Source organism: Siphateles boraxobius, unplaced genomic scaffold (genome assembly GCF_051911475.1).
Source record: "Siphateles boraxobius isolate OS27281-9 unplaced genomic scaffold, OSU_SipBor_1 7, whole genome shotgun sequence".
In the NCBI taxonomy this organism is placed as follows: domain Eukaryota; kingdom Metazoa; phylum Chordata; class Actinopteri; order Cypriniformes; family Leuciscidae; genus Siphateles; species Siphateles boraxobius.
Genome location: NW_027509197.1, coordinates 20,314,276 through 20,338,004, shown reverse-complemented (window position 1 = coordinate 20,338,004; position 23,729 = coordinate 20,314,276). Strand labels below are relative to the sequence as shown.

The following is a 23,729-nucleotide window of genomic DNA, read 5'->3' as shown; positions in this document are numbered from 1 at the left end:
TTAAAATCCTTTAACAACTGTTCCTCCACGTGATATTTCTTTAGAACATGACAGGTAACTGCGGCGCTAAAGTTTGACGTCATTGTGTGTTTTACAACATCAAATTGGGATCGGTTTGTAAGATCAGCCAAATTTAGTGACTACCGATCATGTCGTACAATGTGATTATCAGCCAAAACCGATCTGCAGCTGATCGATCGGAGCATCCCTCCTTTTTAGAGTTTTATATGAAGCTTTGAGCATAACTTTCACAATGTTTTAAATATGTAAATGTAAGTAACACGAGATTTGCCTGACTTTGACTATATATATTTTTTGTCAAATACTACTCTCTTGTCTCCCTGTAACTTGTTCAGTACATTCACTCACTGATATTATCTCTATAAACATCTACACTGAAACTCCTAAATGCACTGTATTATTTAAATTTAAATGGGTCCACCTTTAAATTTGTATGGTAGCCTGATGGTGGTTGTTGTATGCATTTACATGGGATGTAATGCATGCTGTATGCATCAACATACATGATAATAATTTTATAATGCCCTTATCAGTTGTCATCAACATTATTTTGAATAGCTCTGATTGAAACATTCCTCCATCAATTCTCAGGCCATTTTAAAGCATGTAGTTAAAAATAATGTCTTCGTTTGAAACGTTTGGCCCCCAGCCTCCACTTTAGAGTCTCGTACTTATTTAGAAGGCAGAGAGACGCTTATTTAACAGTTTTCTTACAAGGGCCCAAGACCCAACATGCCCCTCAAGAGAGAGAGCACAGTGTGCTTTAACCGCATTAAGTGCTTGGCTTCATGGTGAGGAAGGGAATTTCTTGTTTCAGGAAAGAACGGAGATTCAGGCAACTGCACACTTTTGCAGTGTTTAAGTCCATGAGGTCAGCTCCTGCATTCATGTGCAACTCATTGCCTTGGTTCCTTTATATTTCTATTTCTTTATATTCAGGTTTCAGCTCTTGTGCATTACAATGCTCCGTTCTTCTACAAACTTATTTTGGTGTTGTTTATGGCAGTAAATAATATTTTACATTAGGGCTGAACGATTAATTGCATTTGCGATAATATCGCGATATGATGAAATGCGATTTTGTAACCGCAAAAGCTGCGATTACACTGGTCATGTGACACACGAGAGAAAAGCAGTCTGCAAATCAAGCATCAACTTGGCACGCTACGCATAGGTCTGGCATACAGGAAAGAACTGTTTATTTTTTATGTATGTGATATTGTGTTATTTATTCTCTCTCCAACAATTCTAGATCGATTCAGAGAATTTCAGAATCGAGTCTGAGCTTAGTTTTTAAACACAGATGCGTGATGACTCTGCGCGTGCTTTAGAAACAACCGTATTTTGCTTGCTTCTAATCTCTCTCTCTCTCTCTCTCTCTCTCTCTCTCTCTCTCTCTCTCTCTCTCTCTCTCTCTCTCTCTCTCTCACTCTCTCTCTCACTCTCTATCTCTCTCTCACACACACACACACACACACACACACGACACCGCTCGAACCTTCCGATAAATAAGCTTTCATAAAGTTCGGGGTTTAAGCGAATTACAAGGACAGTCGCGGGCTTCATTGCACAGGTTTTGCCGCTTTTATGTTACTCTTGCAGTGCGCGGTCTTGGCCGCCGGAATTTTCCTTACAAATGCTCCACAAAGGCATTATTTATGTCTTTTGGAATGCAGTTGGCTTATATATTAAAAATATGAAAATCACTGAGAAAGCTGCTTTCATTTTAAAATACGCGCGCTTTGTGAAGAGTGCTCGTGCATGCGGCTGTGAGTGACTCATTGGGTAAATGTACTTGCATCTCAAAATGCTTTTGACGCGAAATTAATGTAAACACGGTCAGGTATATCTTAAACCAACAGGACAAACCAAATTTACAATTTCAAAAGAGATATGTGCATTAGTGTGAATGCAATTTATCGTATAGGGGGAAAATCACTCCAGCTCTTGAATGGAAAACGTTCAGACAGCCTACTTTTAAATACTGAAAGCACTCTTTGTTTATTGCTTGTAATGTTTTTTTTTTGTTCCTCTTTCTTTACTAGCTTTTATATTTTGAAGCTATATTAGTTTATAGCCCATTTAAAATTCTTAACATGTAATTGGTTTAATTAAATGTGTTTATATATATATATTTAAAGTATGTATATTTACACATGTAATTATATACATATTTTAAGTGTTATTAAGATTAATTAATAAGAAAAAAATTAGATCGGATCATGAGCTGCCTAAAGATTCCCATCCCTACTGTACAATGATTTATTGCTTGTCTTTGTCGACTAATACAGAAGGTAAAGAACTTAAAGTAATCGCATATTAAATCGCAATCGCAATATTGGTTAAAAAAATCGCAATTAGATTATTTTCCATAATCGTTCAGCCCTATTTTACATGTGCCACTTCTGTCCTCATCTAAATTTTGCGCAGCTTTTTAAAAAGTATTATTTGGTATGGATAGGGAGGATGTGCTTACTGTTGCATTATGACTCTGAAAACACTATATTCTCTATAATTTTCTATTTAAGTTTCAAAAATGTATGCTAAGTGTTGGTTGTTTCGAGAAGAGTGTGGTACAATATTAAGTCTCTGAATGAGAATCCTGGGAGATCTGTTGTACTCCCTGAACAACGATTCATGCCCCCTTTTCTTTAAACTATATCTTTGGTGTTTTCTTTTTTGAGATTCGGAAACTTTCCTAGTTTTCTGTTTTATTTGGAGAAGTCTCTCAGTATCTTGTGGAAGTCTGGCAGTTGCTGTAAAATGCAGATTTGGCCTCAGGTGTGAGCAGCAACTGTTGAGTGGTGGCCTTGGGGCAGAAGGTTCATTCTTTCCAGTTATATTCACTTACATTAAGTTAAAATTGCACACAAGCCAGAAATTCTTCTACATAAAGCAAGATTTTTAATCAGAATATCTACTTGAGGCCCATGTCTGAACCAGCATATTCCCTTTCATCTTAAAGATGAAATATGTGCTTTTTGCAGCACAAGCTGCACCAAACAGAATTGCAAAAATACAAAATCCCCAAATCATTGGTTGGACAAACAGATTGTCCCATCCCAAACATAAGACATTGGTTCAGTCAGTGTTGCTATGTTGGCCCGTTTTCAGACAAGTCAACCTCTGAATGGCTTACTTTTAGTTTCTGTACAGTAAAGTTTTTTAAATACTAATTTTTATGAATTTTAGACTATAATAAAATCCTGTTCCTATCTTTTGGCTTGACATAAATCTTAAATATTTTGGACAGACAAAATTGGGTTAACCTGTAAAAATATATTGTGTTGGACAGCAAGTAAAAGTTCCTACTGAAATAGTGAAACAGATTTACTCGTTCTTCCAGAAACCATGAAGTTCCCCATCTCATATAAGTTAAACTAAAACTAACGCTTGATTTCCTCTTTCCTTCCTCAACTAGCACGCCTTTCATATAATGATAGAGGTAAGAGAAGCCTGATTCATTCATCTTTTTTTTCAAGATTATGTTGGAACCTCATTTTAAACCTTTTTTTCATTGCTATCAAAAGCACCCCTTTGTTTTCGTTAGCACATTCTCCTATAATATCCCACTGGTTTTATTTTGCGTTTATCCCTGCACATTGCCTCATCAATCTGTGATGTTCTGAATTTCAGTGCACGGATAACAAAAACGAAATCCCCTCTGATTCAGGGGATTCAGGCAGAGATCCCTTGATTTAGGTGCATGGTAAAACGGCAATACTGAGATTGATGAATGCACGTCTCCAAGCATGCAGCAAATGTATGCAAAGATGAATGTTATGAATGTGGGAATGGGGAACAGCTTAAAGTGTTTTTATTGTACTTAACATATGAAACATTTGCAGTCATATTGAAATATTCATAGCAAACTGTCATATTGCATCAACGTCACTCCTTGGACATTCTCTCTTTCAGCACACAATTTGCACGTGAAAAATCTGTGGTTTGATCAGTTTAATGGATATGAAGCTGTGGGCCTGTGCAACACTCGTTTGCCAATCTGTGTGGTAGTTTTTCCCAGAGAGGCAAAACTCTTAAAAACTGGAATGAACCAAGATTATTCCCTAATGAGTCCTGAGCTTTATTTACATTTGTATGGATGTTCTTCTTCATGACAGATGTTCGTACATGAGCTAAATAAAAAACCTAAATGGCAAAATATTAAAAGCGCCTTGCTTTTAAAACTGGATCCCACCCCCACCCCACCCCCACAGATTTAGTCCATTCTGAAGATTTATTACAAAACATCACATTGATGCTTTTATCCATCCTTGTGTCAGAACTGATAAGATGCACTCTGGCACTTATATATCTATTTAGTTCTGTAAGGATTTTGCTTTGCATTACATTACATTGTATACATTACATATGCTGTGTACTAGGGATGCACCGAATGTTCGGCAACCGAAATTATTCGGTTAAAAGACAGAAAAATAAGTAAAAAGACCGAATAAATTTGACCGAACAATGACGTTTTTGATGACGCGATCAAATAGCAACCAGCGTAGAGTGAGAGGCGTGCGCTTTATAAATGGAGCCAACATGCCCCCTTTGAGCAGATAACAAAAGAGAAGCTCATCTGATGCATCTGTGGCAGACGTTGTACCCTTACTTGCTGCACTAAAGCGTATTTTAACCCTCTGTAGTTGACAAAAGCGCCGCCGCGTTTTGCTGGATTTTTTTCACATAGCAGCAAAATAGACTTAAATACTCCGTCAATTATTGTCCCTTAAATGCAGACTTAAGAAATATGAAAAAATAAACTGTTAAATGTCTACTTGTGTCCACTTACAATCAAAACAAAACTGTGCTTTTGTAAAATAAAGAAAATAAACAGGGTGTGCTTTCTGCCTCTGTCTCAGTTAACTTTTTTTCTGGAGCACGTCTCTAAACTTAAACAAAACTCAGGCAATACTAGTCACACAGGCAAAGGCAATCTATCTTTTTAATCATTTAATTGTCTACTTTTAAATGATCTAATTCAAAACGAAAACAAATATTCTCTGTTTATGTAATCTGTATGAAAAGAGAGAGATGTCAGTCGTTCTCATGGCAACTCCTTATCTGCTAATCGCCACGGAGAGCGCGCGCTATATTGAAACCCAAATGATCTAAGGGAATCCATGCAAACCTGTTAACGCCCACGATAAAGTGTATGTAAACCACAAATGAAGGCTTATGTCTAGGACAGTTATTAATTTGTTGTGGGTTCATCCACATTTTTTTGTACTTTTCAAACTTTTCACTTTTTTGGTTACATTCTTTCAGCAGTCAGTTATAGGCCTAACATAGGCTATTCAAGAAGGGGGGCTTCAAAGATGGCCAAATAAAAATATATTTTTCATTTTACTAATTTATTTATTTAAAGCTATATTGTGCTTTGTTTAAATAATATCTGCTGGAATGTTAAAAAAAATTCAGTGTTACATAAATTGTATTTTTGCAATTTGATTTTTTTCTCTGAAAAGCAAGACAAAATAGTAAAAAAGCATATTTTTACTATTTAATTAAATCCAATGGTGAAAAAATTGGCAAAATAAATGGAAAAAAATGTGAAACACCTCGTTCGGTATTCGGCCTTTGGCCTTCGGCCAAGCGTTTCATTATTATTCGGCTTCTGCCAAGCGTTTCATTATTATTCGGCTTCGGCCAAGAATTTTAATTTCGGTGCATTCCTACTGTGTATTGCTTTGGTCTAAATGTGTCTTCCTAATGAACAACTGTATGTAAATAATTCACAAGAGATCAAAAGCCCCCAAATGCACTTGCTTTCTTCAAAAAGTTTAGTCTTGGTAAACAGTCATGGACATTATGGGGAGGCTTTTTTGTTATAGAAATCCAAATATTTTTTCCACACAGAAAATTTACAGTAGACTTAATAACAATGCTTAAAGATTTGAGTGCAATAAAAACATTATTTGCATCAGATTAATTTAATCTATTAAAACTATTCAGACATGCATCGACAAGATGTAACAATCAAAAATTTCAATCAGCTAATACATCTGAATTGAATGTGATGAGAATGTGATGTACCACATAATAATGAAGGTTAGTGTTTCTGTGAGCTGTCCTTGTGGGCTGAATGCAAAAACAAACTGACTGATTGAATTTTTACAGAATGTATGTGTTTAAAATGAGAAAGAAAAGAGTTATCTTTTTTAAAACTAGCTATGCAAAGTGTCGGGTGCTTACGATATAAAAATTAGGGACATCTGTGGTCACTGAGACTTAATACATGTATGAATGCTTCACCCGTATAACAAGTGTCCGTTGGACTTTTTCCACTGTGTTGTTCAAAGTCTGAAAATAAAGAGACCAAACAACTCCAGTAACCTGCTCACTGAAATACTATATCTGCCACAGGCATCTGGGTAGATGGATAGCCCTCTTAAATTACCTGTGTTGTTCTTTATTTTACTTTATTTTGGAAAAGGAATGCTTTAAAAATGCCAGCCTTTTCCTCCATCTACTTCTGCTGCCCCAGGGGCAGACACTTCCCTACTGTCATCATGTTTATGAGTGGTCTCTGTTTAGTGACTGACGTTTGGGCAAATGGAAAAGTAAACATGACCCTGACCTGTGTGGGTGTAGGTGTGTGAGGTCAGGGTGAGGGTTACGTCCCCCTTAGGAGCTCAGTCCCTCCCTTACCTATATATTCCCTCATTACTTGTCAGCTCTCTCGGTTTGTGTAAAAGCAAAGCATTGCCATCTCAGAAGTATTCTCTTTCTCGCCTGCACCCTGACCGTTTTTTGTTTTCTTCTCTGCATGCATGATGGATGTTCTGTTCTTTAACCTCGTCTCCTCCCACCCACAGTCATGTGATGTACTTTTCTTCGGCATTTGTTTCCTTGAGGACTTGGAGAAAAGTTAGTTAACAACCCAGATCCATATGCTAAGGAGTCTCTGTTCAGAACAATCGGTGCCTTCTCCCCCCACCCCCCCACCCCCACCCCAGTTGGTAGAAATGTAGGCCACATATAAAAACATGCCTGTTCTCCATTTGTCCTACTTTTGCCTGAACTCCAAAACACATTTCAGCAGGTGCTCTGTGGACAGCCTTTCTTTATCCTACCTACTTATTGAGCATTTGTTTCTAAGGGAGGCCAAATTAAGCTGTTTTTTCCCTGTTCAAGCACTTAAGACTAACACTAACTGTGTTGCCAATGGCCAGGGTTTTTTGGCCCGCCAAATACCTTGGCCCAAAGCGGGCCAGTTTGGGCTTGAGGAGTGGTCATGAACAGGGGTGGAGTTTGCCTGTGATGGCAGTGCGCGGATGATTTCATATACCAGCTAACATCAGCATTAAAGACTTTTAAAATCATTTTAGCTCAAAACTCACTTTCAGACAGCAGCGAGTGTTTGAAATAACTTCTGTTTGTGATCCGATGTGGATTCTGGTCACCGTATAAGGCAGAAATATTTATATGCGATGCAAAAGACTATGCACACTAACAATTACCATAGTAAACATGGTAAATACAACCGCTTGAAGAAATCAAGACATATCACATAGGCTATTACAATCGTGTATTTTTTTTTAACTGTCAGTACTAATCGTCTCTTTATACCGGAGTCTCTGATCCATATTTAGTTCTGTATATGTCATAACATAAAGCAACTCCTTTTTTTCAGGAGCTTCCTCTGTTTCTCTGACTGAAAATATAACTGTCACTGGAGAGAGTGCTAAAGCTCCTCAGGTCGTATTTTTGGTGGAAAATTTGTAGAAATGATCATTCTTTCTGAATGTGATGTAAACATACTGTCCAGTGACTACAAATATACAGAAAGAGATGCGACTGATCAAGTACGTGTTTCCTCTTTCTTTTGTGATAACGGTAAATACAATTTTATTTCTGACTAATTTGCAATCTTGGCAAATTAATTCCTTATGATCAATGTATCACTTATTATTGTAAAACTATGGTAAAACATCAATGCTTGGGTTTTAAATCTTTAAGTAAACAACAAAAATGCCAACAAACGGTCATTTTTATCATGTTCGTTTTGCAATCTCACTAGTTTCCAGTGATTTCTTTCTGATTAGTTTTCTGATAAAATGTCCATTTGTTGGTGAAATGATGGGTTTGTGTGACGTTCCTCCAGAGGTTATGGGCGGGTTTTAGTGAAGCGCTGCGGAGTTTCTGGCCTGACGGTGGGAACGCAGCATAGTTTTGGGCTCTGTGCTACTAGTTATTAGCCTAGCCCGGCCCATTGAAAGCCCTGGCTCGCACTGGCCCGAGATTGGAAAAGCGGCTACTGAGAAGTAGGTTGTTCTGATGACCTGTAAAGAATGTCCCTTGGTCATTTTTATTCCTAGTATTAATTTATTTATTTATGTGAAATTTGTTGAGAATTAGGGGAGCAGTATGGCAGGCTCAGCCATCACAGCGGCAGGGTTTGGGTTCGTGCCTACAGATGCCATCTATATTGCTTTCCTACACTGATTCACTTGAATAACTGGGATTAGCTTATTTGATAAGCGGGAAACAGCCTATTGTGTTTTGCTGACAAAGTATAATTGGTCAGAAAAGGTCATGTCGGGTGTAGACAGCGCACACTCATGCATTTAGATGAACTGCTAAATGGTCTCTGCCTACGTAGGGCATATTTAGAAAGGTTCAATCCTTCTAGGTGTAATGGCATGCCAGTGCATTTCACAGCACGCACAAACTAGGTCAGCTGATTATCACATCTGTGGTCCACTTACAGAAGCTGTGGATTATGTTTAACAAGCTCTGAACTTCAACTCCCATAAGCCCCTTCTGTCAAAGCTTTATGCAGCTCAGCTGCATGGCATGGGTCCACCTTTACCCCACCACATCACCGCAATCAGCTAGTATTATTTGCATGTGTTATTTCATATAAGGTATCTGGCACAATAGTAGGGGTGGGAATCTTTTGGAATCACACGATTCAAATAAACATTCATGGGTTCACGATTCGATTAAAAATGTATTGGTGATTACTGGCTTTAGAACTATAAATTCATGCAGTTTCTCTTCTGAACTGTTGCTTGTGTTATTCACTTCTCTTACACAAACATTAAAAGGTTCAGGGTTGGTAAGATTGTATCTATTTTTGAAAGAAATTAATACTTTTATTCAGGAAGGACACAGTAAATTGATCAAAGGTTTAGCTTTTACCATAAGAGGAATGAATTGTATTTTAAAACATTAAAACATTTTCAAAATATTTCCTATTTTTTACATTATGTATAAAAAATTTGAGTTTTGATGAGCATTAGAGACTAATTTCAAAAAATATAACTGTTCCCAAACGTTCGGATGGTCATGTATGTAAAACATGACCTAAAACTACCAAAATGTGAGTTTCCTCCGTGATTGAATATAATCCAAGAATTCAATCTGGATGTTTTAAATCTTATTTGTCAAACATATTTTCTCTATGCTAATTAACAGGTCAGGGTTTAGTCAAGACAAATTCTTTGCATGTGCTTGTGTACCCATTCTCTTGCGTTTGCATGTACATAAAATTGAAAATAAAATCTAGCATGAACCGACCCTGAACTCCTTTAAAGTGGGAATGACAATTCACCTGTGGAACCAGTAATCAACAAAACGGAGATGATGTTTTCAATAAGAGTCATGGGTTAATTTCAGGGTCTGAATTCCGGACAGTGTCCATCTGTAAAGATCATTTTGAATGGCCCTTCCCTGTACACACATCTTTTTGAAATGACCTTGGTGGTTAATGATGTCACTCTAATAACCCTGCATAGGGTGTTTATAAATCAGCACAGCCAGAGTGTTATTTAGAGAGTCGCTGTGAAACATGCTGTTTGTGGATGGTCACCATAGTGATGAAGTCTTCAGCAGTTATCACACCTACAGATAGTCTGTTTAACCAACCCTATTGCTTACACTTCCTTATTTGTTGTCTTTATAGGACCCTGGACCCATGCCGCCGTCTCCCACCCTGGTTCAGAAGCCACTGCAGTTGTTGGAAATCAAAGCTAGAGGGCGCTTTGGCTGTGTGTGGAAGGCTCAGCTGCTTAATGACTATGTGGCAGTGAAGATATTCCCCATTCAGGTACCACGTGGACCCGAGGCCAGGGAATCAGCTTCTAAAGCTGATGAGTTAATCTAACCTGCTTAACCAATTACTCAGCCAAACGTGAAGCTGAGCCATGTGTCAGCCTGTGAAGCACACATTACATTGTTACAAAGCATTTCTATTTCAAATAAATGCGGATTTGAAATTTCTGTTCATCAAATAATCTTAGAAATTAGGCATATTAGAATGATTTTTGAAGGATGTGACACTGAAGAAAGGACTGCTGAAAATTCACAGGAATAAATTAAATTTTTACAATATATTCCAATAGAAAAGTGTTAAATATACATGAATTAAATCACAATACATAAATGATGTAAAGATAAATATGTATTTCTTGAAATGAAATGAAAATTCCTTAGTGGAAAACACCTAACAGGAGCTGTCTCTCTCTTAAGGGGTTCCCACACCGGACGAGAAGCGCAACGTCGCGTCGAGCAGCGCCATGTCTTTAAAATTCGAACACATTAAGGTGCGTTCACACCGCCGCCGACTTGAGCTTCCAAAGCGGCCGGAAGTCATTCATTTTCAATGGAAGCTGGCTTCTCTCAGCTGCAAGGAGCGTCAAATCCCTCGGCGTCGCGTTTTGGGCGTTTTCGGCGTTTTCAGCGTCAATCAGAAAGTTGAAAGAAGCTCAACTTTATGGTAATTAGCTATGACGCGGTTCAGCGGCAAGCAGCGGCAAAACGCCAGAAACCAATCAGAATAAAGACGTCCTTCACTCTGGCTGATTCCGGAGAAACATACGATGTGAACTTTCGTTCCTACCAAAACATTAGTTCCGAGAAAATGGAGGAGAAGCTGATAATCGCTGTTGCTGGGTTTCCTAACATATATGACATGACGTTGTTTGCTTACAGGGACCAGTTACAAAAGAACGAGGCATGGGAATGCAATTCATTTGCTCACGGTGACAAAGATTTGACCAATTGCACTAATGCAAATAATAGCCTAATGCAAATAATAATAATAATAATAGCTAATTATTATTTTTTTCCCCGACCAAAAGTGACCAAAACAGTTATAAAAATGCTGTCATTATAAAAGGTTTCTTCAATGTATTGCTTGTTTTTTTCTGTTTATTACATTTCATGTTGTGACACTTCTCTTCTCCCTGCTACGTCAGAGCGTCCAAAGCGTCAACGAGCTTCCCCGTGCTTTTTGACAAGCGTCCTTGACAGAGCGGACAGAGCTTCTTTGACGCTCAAGTCGGCGGCGGTGTGAACGTACAGTTATTCTCTATGAGTGTACACACACCGGCGACGCCCAGCTACGGCTCAGGACCTTTTTCAAAACCCTGCCGCGCCACAGAGCGCCATTTACATAGTTTTATATTAAATTTACATTTATTTGTCTCAAATTGTCATTAATGTATATACTGACTTCACCCTGTGCTGCAATATACATTTAGTTTTACATTCATTTACAGAAATCAGCTGCTTGAATGAAAATTGCTGATGTTATATGATTTTCAGACGAGATTCTCAATTCATTCAATTAACGGACACTCTGAGGTAAAGTGTGTTCAGACTGCAGACTTAGCAACGATTGTATTTAATTGTACAGTACAATCATTACATAGTACAGACATTATCTTAATTCCATAATGTCCTTAATCATAACAATATTGCTGGCCATAAACTGAGAAAGTGCGCGTCCGGTGTGTGATACCTCGAGTTGTCCTAGACACGGCGCGGCGCTGTGCTTCTCGTCCGGTGTGCGACCCCCTTTAGAGTTACAGCTTGGAGTTTGGTGCTTGCTGCTTGGTGAAATCATGTTCCATCTATCAATTAACCATGTAATAATTTGCTCTGGTAAATGACTGCTTACTTAAATAATCTGAGTTGATTGTAAATGTCAGCTAAGACTTGATGTGTCAATTGTTTTAAAAGTCAGTTAGCAGCCCTACTGATGTCGACTGACCAGTGGATCAGTGTTTAGGGATTTGGCCATCATGCCAGTATGTCGTAATAACTGTGTACTTTGCGTCTTTCTCAGGACAAGCTGTCTTGGCAGAATGAGTATGACATTTACAATCTCCCTGGCATGAGGCATGAAAACGTTCTACATTTCATCGGGGCCGAGAAGAGAGGAAGCAACCTGGACATTGAATTGTGGCTCATCACAGCTTACCATGAAAAGGTCTGGAACTGAATGGGACTGGACAGCATTGGCCTGCACTTAAAAGGAGGAACATTTCTAGATCCATATTTTAGTTTCTCAAAGTTTACAAATCTCTCTGCCATCATTATCAGCAGGGATTACATTATATTGCTAATTCAATTTAAAGTCTTTTATTTATTTGATATATAAAAAACTTTAGACTACAGACTTGAGTTTTTCTCATTAAAATTACCAATCCCAGTAGCTGAACACTCAAATAAACATGACAAAAAAAGAGTGATAAATGAAAAGAGAATTAATACATCACATGGCTATTTTTTGAACGCCATTGATGCAGTAAATTTGCTATGTCTATAAAACATTTTGTTATGAAGGTATTCTACTTGAGATGTTCTTAAGGGGTAGAAAGAATGAAGTGACAAAAGATTCATTACAAAAGAAACGTTTTTCATTAGTCATGTTGATGCCCGGTAGGATCCAATTATACTAAAGAAATGATTTTCATAAAAAGATGATTCAATATTTTTGAGTCAATATGTGTTATAATAGTGCTCAAAGCGAGTTACTTTATCAGCAGTTAAGTCTTTGTGTTATTGCTGAGTTTATACTTTTTATTGCGAGTTAAAAAGTTTTAGTTGTTTATACTGCAGGCTGAAGCACAGCCATGATTGATCCACGCGTCTCTGCTGTCTGTGTGCAGGGCTCCCTGACAGACTACCTGAAGGCCAACGTGGTGACGTGGAATGAGCTGTGTCACATCGCTCAGACCATGGCTCGAGGACTGGCTTACTTGCACTCTGACTTCCCAGGACACAGAGATGGCCACAAACCGGCCATCGCACACAGGTTAGAAATATACAACCATCTAAAAACCATTGTGGTTCTTAGATATACTGAACGGTAGACATTTGGTCTAAATCTTGTCTCGCATGTTGTTTCAAACCTGTATGACTTAATTGCACAAAATATTTTTTTTAAATGGGTCTCTGTTTTTTTGTCCATACAGTGGAAGTCAATGAGGTCCAGTGTTGTTTTTGACCCCACTGACTTTTGTTGTATAGACACAAACTGCTGAAGCAGTCTTAAAAATTTCTTTGTTGTGATCAATTGAAGCAATTTTTACATATTTAAACTTGTATTATACGTGCACAGGGATATTAAGAGCAAGAACGTTCTGCTGAAGACAAACCTGACGGCTTGTATAGCTGATTTTGGTCTGGCTCTGAAGTTTGAGGCAGGGAAGTCAGCTGGGGACACGCATGGGCAGGTAAGTGTTGGAGCCAGTGCTGATTGAAGTGCCGCCCTTTGTGCGAGGGTTGGTGGTGTGAAGTGTGTTTAAATATGAATATGATTCTGTGGAGGTGTATCAGAGGCTGTATCTCAGCTGTCCACATAATAGACCAAAATGTCAGTAGTTGATATCGAATGAGCTGTGAAATTACATTATCAATATCACAACAAAAACATATGCAATTGAACACACTCTTTTATGTAAAAGGTTAAATTATAATATAAATGTTAATATAAATGATAACAAATTCAATTATAACCATGGCATTTAGCAGGAGTTTTTCTCGATGAAGTAAACGCATCTTGATGTTTTTCCAAGAAATTATTCAAGTAAATAGCTGGTAATAAAATCACGAACAAATATAACAATTAAAAACAAGAAAAAATTGATACAAATTAATTATGGTTGATGTTTTTCAGGTTTTTAAGAGCAGTCTGAAGTATTAAAGTCCCTGTAAAGGCAATTCTAAAAAAAAAATCTAAACACATTATAAATGTTAGAAATGTATTGCTAAACATTCAGTCATTGAATAAAATTAAAAAAGTAATCTATTTTTTTGTGTTCTACAAGACGTACAACCCTTAAGATATTCACTAGTAGTGTTTATTAGGCTGTCTGGACCATCCATATTGAAACCATGACTGAATTGACTGCAAAGCTGGCAGAAAGATTGTAGAAGGACTTGTATCAATACTGTTTTTATTGTAATGACTTGCCGGTACTGAAGTACAGTTAGTTCCCCTCTACATATACATAGATATACTTTAATGTAAAATTTGCTCTGGCAGCTGCATCCTAGCCCACAATTCCCTTATGCTTTACTCATTCAGGCAGACTATATGCATTTACATGTACTGTTTTGACTGTTGTGCTAATCAGAAGGTGGTCTCTCTGTGCGCTCCAGGTGGGAACCAGGCGTTACATGGCCCCGGAGGTGTTGGAGGGGGCCATCAACTTCCAGCGAGACTCTTTCCTCAGGATAGACATGTATGCGGTCGGGCTGGTGCTGTGGGAGCTGGCGGCCCGCTGCACTGCATCTGATGGTACGAATGCGTGAGCTGCTGTTCAGCTGTACAGTTGTATGAGTTATTACACCACAGTCTTTCTGAATACTCAATTCTTATTGGCAGGAAAGTGTACATTCAAACCATGTAGGGCTGGGACAACGCGTCGACGTCATCGATGACGTTGACGCAAAAAATACGTTGACGCAAAATATGCGGGTCGATTCGTCAGACCCAAAACAAAGATTGCGGCGCGGAGAGTAGTAGCAACACGAGTGGCTCCTCAAACTATCAGAAGTGCAAGGTGGCACGCACTCGTTCCTCTAAAGTACACACACACACACACACAACCCACAGAAAAATGTGCGTCAGTATCGAGTTCTCTTTCGGGCTTGAACGAACCATACACACACAAATTATGCCAAACTGTCCGTATTGTCGAGTGTCCTCATAAGAGCAGTCTTAAATGAGTAAAATAAAGTATTTTATTTTAAAGAGTAAATTACTCACTCAGACCCGGCGCCAGGATGATTATTATACCGTAAAAGCCTAATCATGAATGCACTCCGCTATCTTTTAACACATCTCCGGCGAATGGCTTCTTCACACAAAAGGAAAAATTTCATGAAGCGCAGTGAAATGCAGCGACCTGTGGCGTTTCTTAACTTCATTTTATAGGGACGTCCCGCGCCACGTCACGCCATTTGGAGCAGCCATTTTGACGGAATAGAAAATGCTATACCGCCGGTGAAAATACAGCTCGTCGTGAAATATTTCTATCATGCCCGAACGATGCTGTGCAGTTGGATGCGATCAGATACGTGATCATACAAAAGGAATATCTTTATACCATATCCCAGAAGAAACAAAACGGAGAAACAAGTGGTTGGCGGCAATAAACAGGCAAAACACTGATGGCGGTGTTTCTGTTTGGCTTCCAACTCAACACAGTCCAACTCAACACAGCTTTGCAGTCTTCATTTTGGATCAGGTAAGTTGTCCCCTTGAAGGCTAATGAATGATTTTCTCGGAGTTCGGGATCAAATGTTATAAATCCACTGTTGCCATAGAAATCCGCAATGTGTGTGTGCACTACCATCCAGCATAACATAAGCTTGTCTTAGCCGGACATCAGGTTCCCAATTTTACGAGATAGATATATGTATATATATATTTTGCTTTAAACAGAAAATCATTTGTTAATCAAACGCTTAGCTGTCGCCCTTTATGATAGAACTATTGTGCATTTTTTTCACGGTTCTAACGGTGTATGGGTTGACTACATTTTTCAACGTTTTTTTTTGTTGCAGTGAAAAAAAAACCTACCAACATTAGCTAGAAACAGTATTAAAGTAGTAGTAAAGAGTAGAGAAGAGAGCCGTGAAACTGCTCAGTTAGCTTCATAGTCAGTAACGTTACTGGTAAATGCATTTACCTAACACACTGTAGCCCAATGTCAAAACGTTTTATGTAATTATATTATTAGTATAATAATATACTAATAATATATATTACCCACGGCAATGGATCTATTATTAGGGGTGGCCCACCCCTAATAAGAGATACATTGCCACTGAGTAGCTGACGGATGTAGTCCGTCAAAATGGCTGACACGCGGCTAGGGGTCACGTGACTGGGAGATCCCTATACGTGCAATTGACACGAGCTCTAAGCGCGTGCGAGACTGCTGCAAGTATGCGCTTATAGCTATTAATGTCGTGAAAAATACATAGAGGACACTGACAACGCGCTTACAGACAGGACCAAGAAGGTAACATTTAATAAAGTCTCAACTTTCAAATTTGGTCAGTAAAAGAAAATTAAACCATAATCTTTATGTGTCGTGACAGATTGCAGTTTTTTTCAGGAAACTAGGCCTATGTGTTTTCAAGGCTTCAAGGTTTTATTGAATGCTACCTCTGGCTAAGAATGCATTACTTTGCACTTGCATAGTCTTTTATTTTGGAATTTTAAGAGCAATAAACAAATACTGCAATGTTAAGGAATTCATGTTTTTTTCATTCAGATATGTAAATCAACATGTAAAAATCGCTATTAGTCAATTAATGGGGAGATAATCGATTCGAATCGGGCCGAAAAATGAATCGTTAGATTAATCGATGCATCGAAAAAATAATCGCTAGATTAATCGTTTAAAAAAATAATCGTTTATCCCAGCCCTATGTAATGGACAGGTTGTTCTAGTCAGTTTAATCACATTCTGTATTAAGATGCTGCCTTCATTGAAGCATGCAAACACTCATCACTCGCACATAGAGATCGGAGATCGCGCAGCACACACACAGAAACATTCAGGTGCACAGAAATTTGTTGGCAATAAGGCCCTGTGACTTTTATTAATGAATTAGTTTTGCTACTGAATCGCTGCATCATATTTATCAGCAACAAGGTGATATGGTTATGGTAACATAGCTGTTTTAGAATTAATTAAACTCAAAGCTTCAATATTAGTAGAAAGACGTTGCACAGACGCAGGAAATTCACAAACGCACAGTCTCTTTCTCTTGCTCCCTCTCAATAATTCTTTCAAATAAATGTTAAATTTCATTCAAATAAATGTAATATAACTCCATTATTTTCTCTCTTGTGTCTGTGCAAAACACCAGATTAAACAAATCATTACTGACGAAAATAACCATAATTTCATTGATATTACAGTTGTAACAGTCTGGCAGCACGCCGTGATCACACACACACACACACATTTTCTGTATGTTTTACTGCCACTGGAGCTCCTGAATAACCCTGTCATTGTAAGTGCAGTATGCTCGCCATTATTGATTATTGCTGTCTGGTATAATGGAACAGTATTGATCAGGTGTGGATGGTGAAGCAGACTGGGACTGTTGTGACAGTGGTCGTCATGTGTGACGACCTCATTAAGTTCAGTACATGATGGGATTGAATGGATGATAGTGTGATGGCAGATCAGGTGGTTAAACGTCATTCTGTTCAACTTCCTCTTCTCCAAAGCTCTTCCCTGGTTTATTTTGCTTTTCTGTGTATAACACTAAAGAATGTTGATTAAATATAATAATACTTTCTTCTCACCAGAGTGAATACCTGTGTTAGCTATCCCTTTTCTAAAATTTAAATACAGCTATATATGTTTGTGTATACAGACACACTTATTATGTAGGAGAAACATATTAAGCCTTGTTTCACTAATTAAATTATTACCTTTAATGTTGTAAATCTAGTAAAGCCTAAGCAAATAATAATAAAAGAATGTATAAACCCTGGGGAAAAAAAAATTTATATTTAAATTTACTTGCGTGGCACTTTTTGTTATATATATATATTGTTAAAAGGCTTCTTTACAGAGAATGTTGCGCTACAACCCTCGGTTAGAAAGATAGAGTCGACAGTGTTGAGAAACTACCTAGAAATATACAACACAAATTCAAACAATTGTTAAACGAATGTACATTGCTGGGAAGGAGAGCTGAACACATTTTCCCCAAAAATCTATATTTCCTAAAAACTGCATTTCAAAATAGTTAAACCTATTATGCAAAATTCACTTTCACGTGGTGCTTGAACATAAATGTATGTCGGTAGTGTGGTAAATGGTCCACCCACTCATTTTTTTAAATCCCTGTAAATTATAAGCAGTGTCTCAGAATAAGCCGTTTGCAGATTCTAGCAGTGACGTCACATATGCTGTGGCCCCGCCCACTATTGCTGACGGACTCTGCTCTATTAGCATAGAAGGTACTGTATAGTATGTTGCTTTCACTATGTCTGCATTTACACTGCAAGTCTTAATGCACAAAAACGATCTTTTGACCATATCCGATTTTTTGGCCTCCCTGTTTACATTAACTTTAGACAGGACTGGTATCCGATATCTGTGTTTACATTAATTCCCGCCCAAAATGATTTTCGGTGATCTTTTTAATACGCACATGATAGACCCTGGTTTTGAATGGCCGTGCTATTAAAATAATTTACATAATTCATGTCGGGTGGTCATGATTATTTGCCAGCATTTATCTACAGGTCAGATCTAGAATTCTGAAGTGAAATAAAGCCCAATATATATATATTTTTTTTAAATGAATTCGAATGAATTAACCAGCGAGAAACAGCGAGCGAGAGAGAGTGTGCGCACGTACACGAGTGAGTAACCTAATAGTGAAGCTTGTTGGTTTAATTAATTACAGCAAAGTTCTCACCTGATTGCTGAGATATGTAGCTTTTAGTAGTGAAGCTGTTTTATTTATAAAAGTCACGGGCAGAGGTTGAAAACCAGCTCTTGAATGTTTCTGTGTTCACGCAATTTCTTTTCTTTACAAAGATAAATATAAAGTTCCCACCTCAATAAAAAGCTGTGAGCGAGCACATACAGGCACGTCTGCCTCATAAGACAACATTAAAAAGCTATATTTGTGAATAAACGTGTCATCCTTGCCTTGTATTGGCTTGGAATTCAAAGAGGAATCGGACATGCGTTTAGACGTTTAGATGTCCAGATATCGGATATGTATCTGATTTAAAACTACGTTTGGAAGTGGCTCAGATCGGAAAAATAATGATTTTTATGTTTACACGTGTGCAACAAAATCTAATATACACATGTGATTTCTTCACTTGCTGTTTACGTTCACAGACATAACCGACTCCGTTATGCAAACCGACCAACTGTCTGCTTTTTCTTCGGATTTGTGCGTTTAGAAAACCATATATCAGATGTTTAGACTGCTATGGCTTAAAAATGCATGCAGTTAATAAACATTCATGATGATGAAGAACTGCAATGTCACGTGAGCATGACCACGATAGAGATGATAATAATCAAAACCAAACAGATGATTTAGGTTCATATACCTGAAAAATTCACTTTTTGTTTTTGTCTTGCAAATTTTCTGTGTACCCCTTGTAGCTCCCTGAACCAAGTTTGAAAACACCCTCAGTGATTGGACTTCCTGATCTGAGCAGATGTTTGTTCATTTTTTCTGAAGGTCCAGTTGACGAGTACATGCTTCCGTTTGAGGAGGAGGTGGGCCAACATCCCTCTCTAGAGGACATGCAGGAGGTGGTGGTCCACAAAAAGCTTCGGCCCACTCTCAGGGAGTGCTGGCAGAAACATCCGGTACATAACGTCAATCCTAAAACCTCACCAAAAATTTTCATTGAGTGAATATTATGCTTGATATATAACGCGTTCATTTGTCTCACAGGGTCTGGCCATGCTGTGCGAGACTATAGAGGAGTGTTGGGACCACGAGGCCGAGGCGCGTCTCTCCGCGGGATGTGTCGAGGAACGTGTGGTCCAAATGCAGCGGCAGACCAGCATCTCTGCCCCAGAGGAAATAGTCACCGTCGTAACCATGGTGACCAACGTGGACTATCCCCCTAAGGAGTCCAGTCTATGACTAGAGGATATCAGCATGTGAATTGCGGGCTGACTGAACAGAAAACACGCGTCTGGAATGTTGGTGGACAGCTGTTCTGACAGCCGGTTTCAGACATGCTGGAGGATTGTCCTGTACTTTCGGCTGGAGCAAATGCAGACTATACATTTTGCGCCGAATCTGGGTTTAATACAGGTACACCTGGAGCCAGCTATGTTAATGTATGTGTGTATATATAAACTAGTACCACGGGGTGCTCCGGCAAGGACGGAAGATTATAAGCCGGCATCAAAAACGTTGTTGTCGTTTCTCTGCTTGGAGAAGAAACTTTCCCGTTCAAGGAGTAAACAAGACTCCGCCGCACAGCGCTAGTGTCATTTCAGTATAAAAAAGGGCAACGTCCATGTAAAAAAACACATTTAATGTGTTCATATGAATGACTATTGTAATGCCAATAAGAAACAGCTTTTTGAATGTGTAGTGTGACGCTGCTGTACAGATATCAACAGAAAGGGTGACGATACAACCCAAATCAACACGTGTTTTCTCTGAAAGCTTTCAGAGTTTCTGTCAGATAACCACCAACCTCTCGACAAGGTATACCTCAGTTTCTCATCCTAATAATACGTTTGTTTTGTAACACTATATGATATTAAAAAAGAGGCTTTTCGATGACCTCCATTTGGCACGGAAGCTTTTTAAATACGGGGAAACGTTTTTTTATATGACAGATTATGCCAAGAAACGATGGCCATTCATAAACCAGTGTTCTGCCTTCTTTCTTTTAGTCGTTCTCTGTGTTGCCCTGCTGTTTAAAATGTGATACTTTTGTTTTTGTTTTGTTTTAGCATTGTGACCGTTTTGACCTTTATCGAGACCTGTTGAGAAGAAAAAAATCCCTGAAAATATGAATTTTGTGAAAATAATACAGAAGCACTTACCAATATAGGTTTGCGGTGTCCTCACAACATTGACGTATGTGCATGCCTCGTGTTATTTTTTTTTCTTTTATTTTTTTTTTCCTTTGTTTTTCAAACCTTTATCACGTGGAGCTTGTGCATGAGATCCCGTTAGCAGTCATGGAAATCCCTTCATTAGTTGTTAATCTGAAGTATTTCCTGTCTTCAGGGCATCACTCATTTCCATTTTCATTTGGAATCCTCCAATCCTAGTCTTCTATGATCACTGTCTGTCACTTCAAACTGGTTTCAGATCAGCAGCCAGGCGACCTTCTACACACTTCTACAAGAACTGTATCTCAGTATGTCTCAGGAAGCGTTTCCCTTTGCTTTGAGCCCTCTGGTGCCATTCTGGTTACCCTTGTTGTATTATGTATGCAAGGGCCCTTAATATATAACACCTTATTAGTGTGGTCATATTATGTGCAATAACATCCTAAGCAGGGACTGTTTCACAGCTCACAGGCCACTTCCAGTGTGGTCAAAATATAAGCGCCTAGCGGGTTGCTTAAACCATAATGTACATCATGAACTGAAGTTGACGTCAAGCTTACGACATGCTATGCATATGTTATGATGCCTGGTTATCTGAGAGTATTAAGATAATAATATGCTGTAATGGGGACCGAACACATGCAGTAACTCTCTGCCGACTGGCTGACAGTCTTTCAAATGAATAGCTTCTCTGCCGCTGCTCTTAAGACTTTGTTCACACTGCACTTAAATCCATTTTGATTATCAAATCCAATTTTTAGGATCAACTGTCATTTTGCAAGAAATCTGATCCATTTGTTGTCAATATTGTAGTCAATATCTGTCCCAATGTAAGTCGTTCATTACTATCACATTGCATCCCAGATGATGAAAAATCTGCCTGAAATCTTTTTACAATTAATCTGATTTCAAACCACATATGGGTCTGATTTGAATCAGGCTTGTAAAAAAATCTTATTTTTATGTGGGGTTGTTTTTCCTAACAACACTAATTCAGATTTCTGCTGTCTGAACAAAACTTGAAATATGATTCAGTCGCTCAGTGATTTTGTTCATTTTGCTTTTGATATTAATAACGTCAAATCCTGAATGGTGAAAAAATTAATTGAGATCTGATCTGACCATTCAGACTTGACGCATAAAAATCTGATTTCAAACCACATGTGGATGTGGTTTGAATCCGGTTTGTAAATATTGCGTTTCTTGTTTGTTTGTTTGTTTGTTTGTTTTTTTCACCCATTCACACTACGTATATCTAGACGGATTCGAGTATGATACAAAATCGGATTTCTGTTGCTTGTCTGAACAAATTCTGACATTTTGGTTCATTACCTTTCGTGATACCCCATGTGATGCATTTGACAATGTTCAGGTTCATACAACCGTATGCAATCAAGCCCTTTCAATGAAAGCTTTCTATCTCTCTCTACTGTAGCATTCTCAGCCAGCTCATTTTGTTGTTCTTCATCTGACTGCTGTCAGAATGGTAAGTAATAAGGGCCCATGCCATCTTTCAAAGGCCTTCCGTTGGACTCTGTTGGTGCAAAATTGAAGGCCAGGTGGTTATAAGCCCGAACTGAAGTTCTTTGCAGGTTATAGGGTTAGGAGGACGAGTGCTCTTGGTCTGAGAGCATCTCCTGTGAGGTTCTTGCAATTTGACTTTTTGACTGTAAACACTACAGAAGATTCACTAAGCCTGAGTGACTGTTGCTGGCCTGTAGAGTGTTTTCACTAGGTATTGTCCTGTACCCTTGTCTGTTTTTGGTGTTTTATTTAGGGAATCTGGGAAGAAGGTTGAATAAGGTGAAAAGCCAAACTTTAAAAAAAAAAGCCCCCTGTTTAGTAGAAGACTCAATTTAAAATGCACCGTATGTACATATGAATGTTGTTTAAGATTGTGAAAAGAGCATGAGGTTTTTTTGTCACAAAGAAAGAAATCCTTTATTGATATTATTATTAAATATTTTAATGTTAATTTTGTACATCTGTATCTTAGTTTTATTAATTTATATCATGGCCCAACTGTCATTCTTCTTTTCTGGATAAATGAGAAGTGATGCTTTCCCTGTTTTTAAAACTGGTCAGATAAAACACTACAAAAGAATCAATCCTTTACCTCAGACTTCCACTCACAGCGTTAAGAAGATTGAACAAACAGTGTAGCACGACTGACAACATGGTGCAGCGTTGCAAAAATTGCTCCTGGGATTCGACCAGCAGCTTCTCTTTGTCTTTTCACTCAGACACACTTCAGTGACAATGTTTCTTCTCATTGAGTGAATGTCTCCACTTTACCAAAACTCTCTATTTTAGGTGCGAGCAGCTGTATTACTGTTGTGCTGGACATGCCATTTTTGTCCACCTTACTCTCGAGTATTTAACGCATTCAGGGCCTGATCAGACGTAATTGTTACATAATGTACAGATTAAATTTTATGCTACTACTCCCCTCAAATAAAGTATAGTGACTGCTCTCAAATGTGTACTGTCTCTCAATTACTCGACTGATCTGAAAAGAGTCATGCGTATTTCAGTCTGTTTTAAAGGCAGAGGTGTAGATTCCACTGATAAATGTTTTAGCACAAACACTGCATCTAAAAAAATATATTTTTCTTTGTGTTGCTGATTGTAATATTGGCAATCTGACATTTTCTCAAAGCTAAGGTCAGTACTGTCCAGCCTGGACGTGTATTTGATGAATAGCTGTTGTGTGTGATCACACCACTAGATGTCAGCATTTCACCTCATTGTACCCTTTTTGATTTAAAGATTTTACCATAGATTATTTCACAATATTTCTGTTTTTACTATATTTTAGATCAAATAAATTCGGCCTTGGTGAGCATAAAAGACTATTAAAAAATAAAATCCAACCAT

The 23,729-nt window shown here is 38.2% G+C and overlaps 1 protein-coding gene across 2 annotated transcripts in view; it reads left to right on the top strand.

Moving 5' to 3' along the window:
- Window positions 1-23,331, top strand: part of acvr2aa (activin A receptor type 2Aa) — an 82,675-nt gene extending 59,344 nt beyond the window's left edge. For both annotated transcript variants that reach the window (XM_077216421.1, XM_077216420.1), the window contains exons 5-11: window positions 9,935-10,078; window positions 12,101-12,244; window positions 12,927-13,072; window positions 13,379-13,493; window positions 14,422-14,560; window positions 19,507-19,637; window positions 19,726-23,331. In XM_077216421.1, the coding sequence (XP_077072536.1) occupies window positions 9,935-10,078; window positions 12,101-12,244; window positions 12,927-13,072; window positions 13,379-13,493; window positions 14,422-14,560; window positions 19,507-19,637; window positions 19,726-19,920 (1,014 nt within the window). In that variant the 3' untranslated portion in view covers window positions 19,921-23,331. The remainder of the gene's footprint in view (window positions 1-9,934; window positions 10,079-12,100; window positions 12,245-12,926; window positions 13,073-13,378; window positions 13,494-14,421; window positions 14,561-19,506; window positions 19,638-19,725) is intronic.
- Window positions 23,332-23,729: the final 398 nt, after the last annotated feature.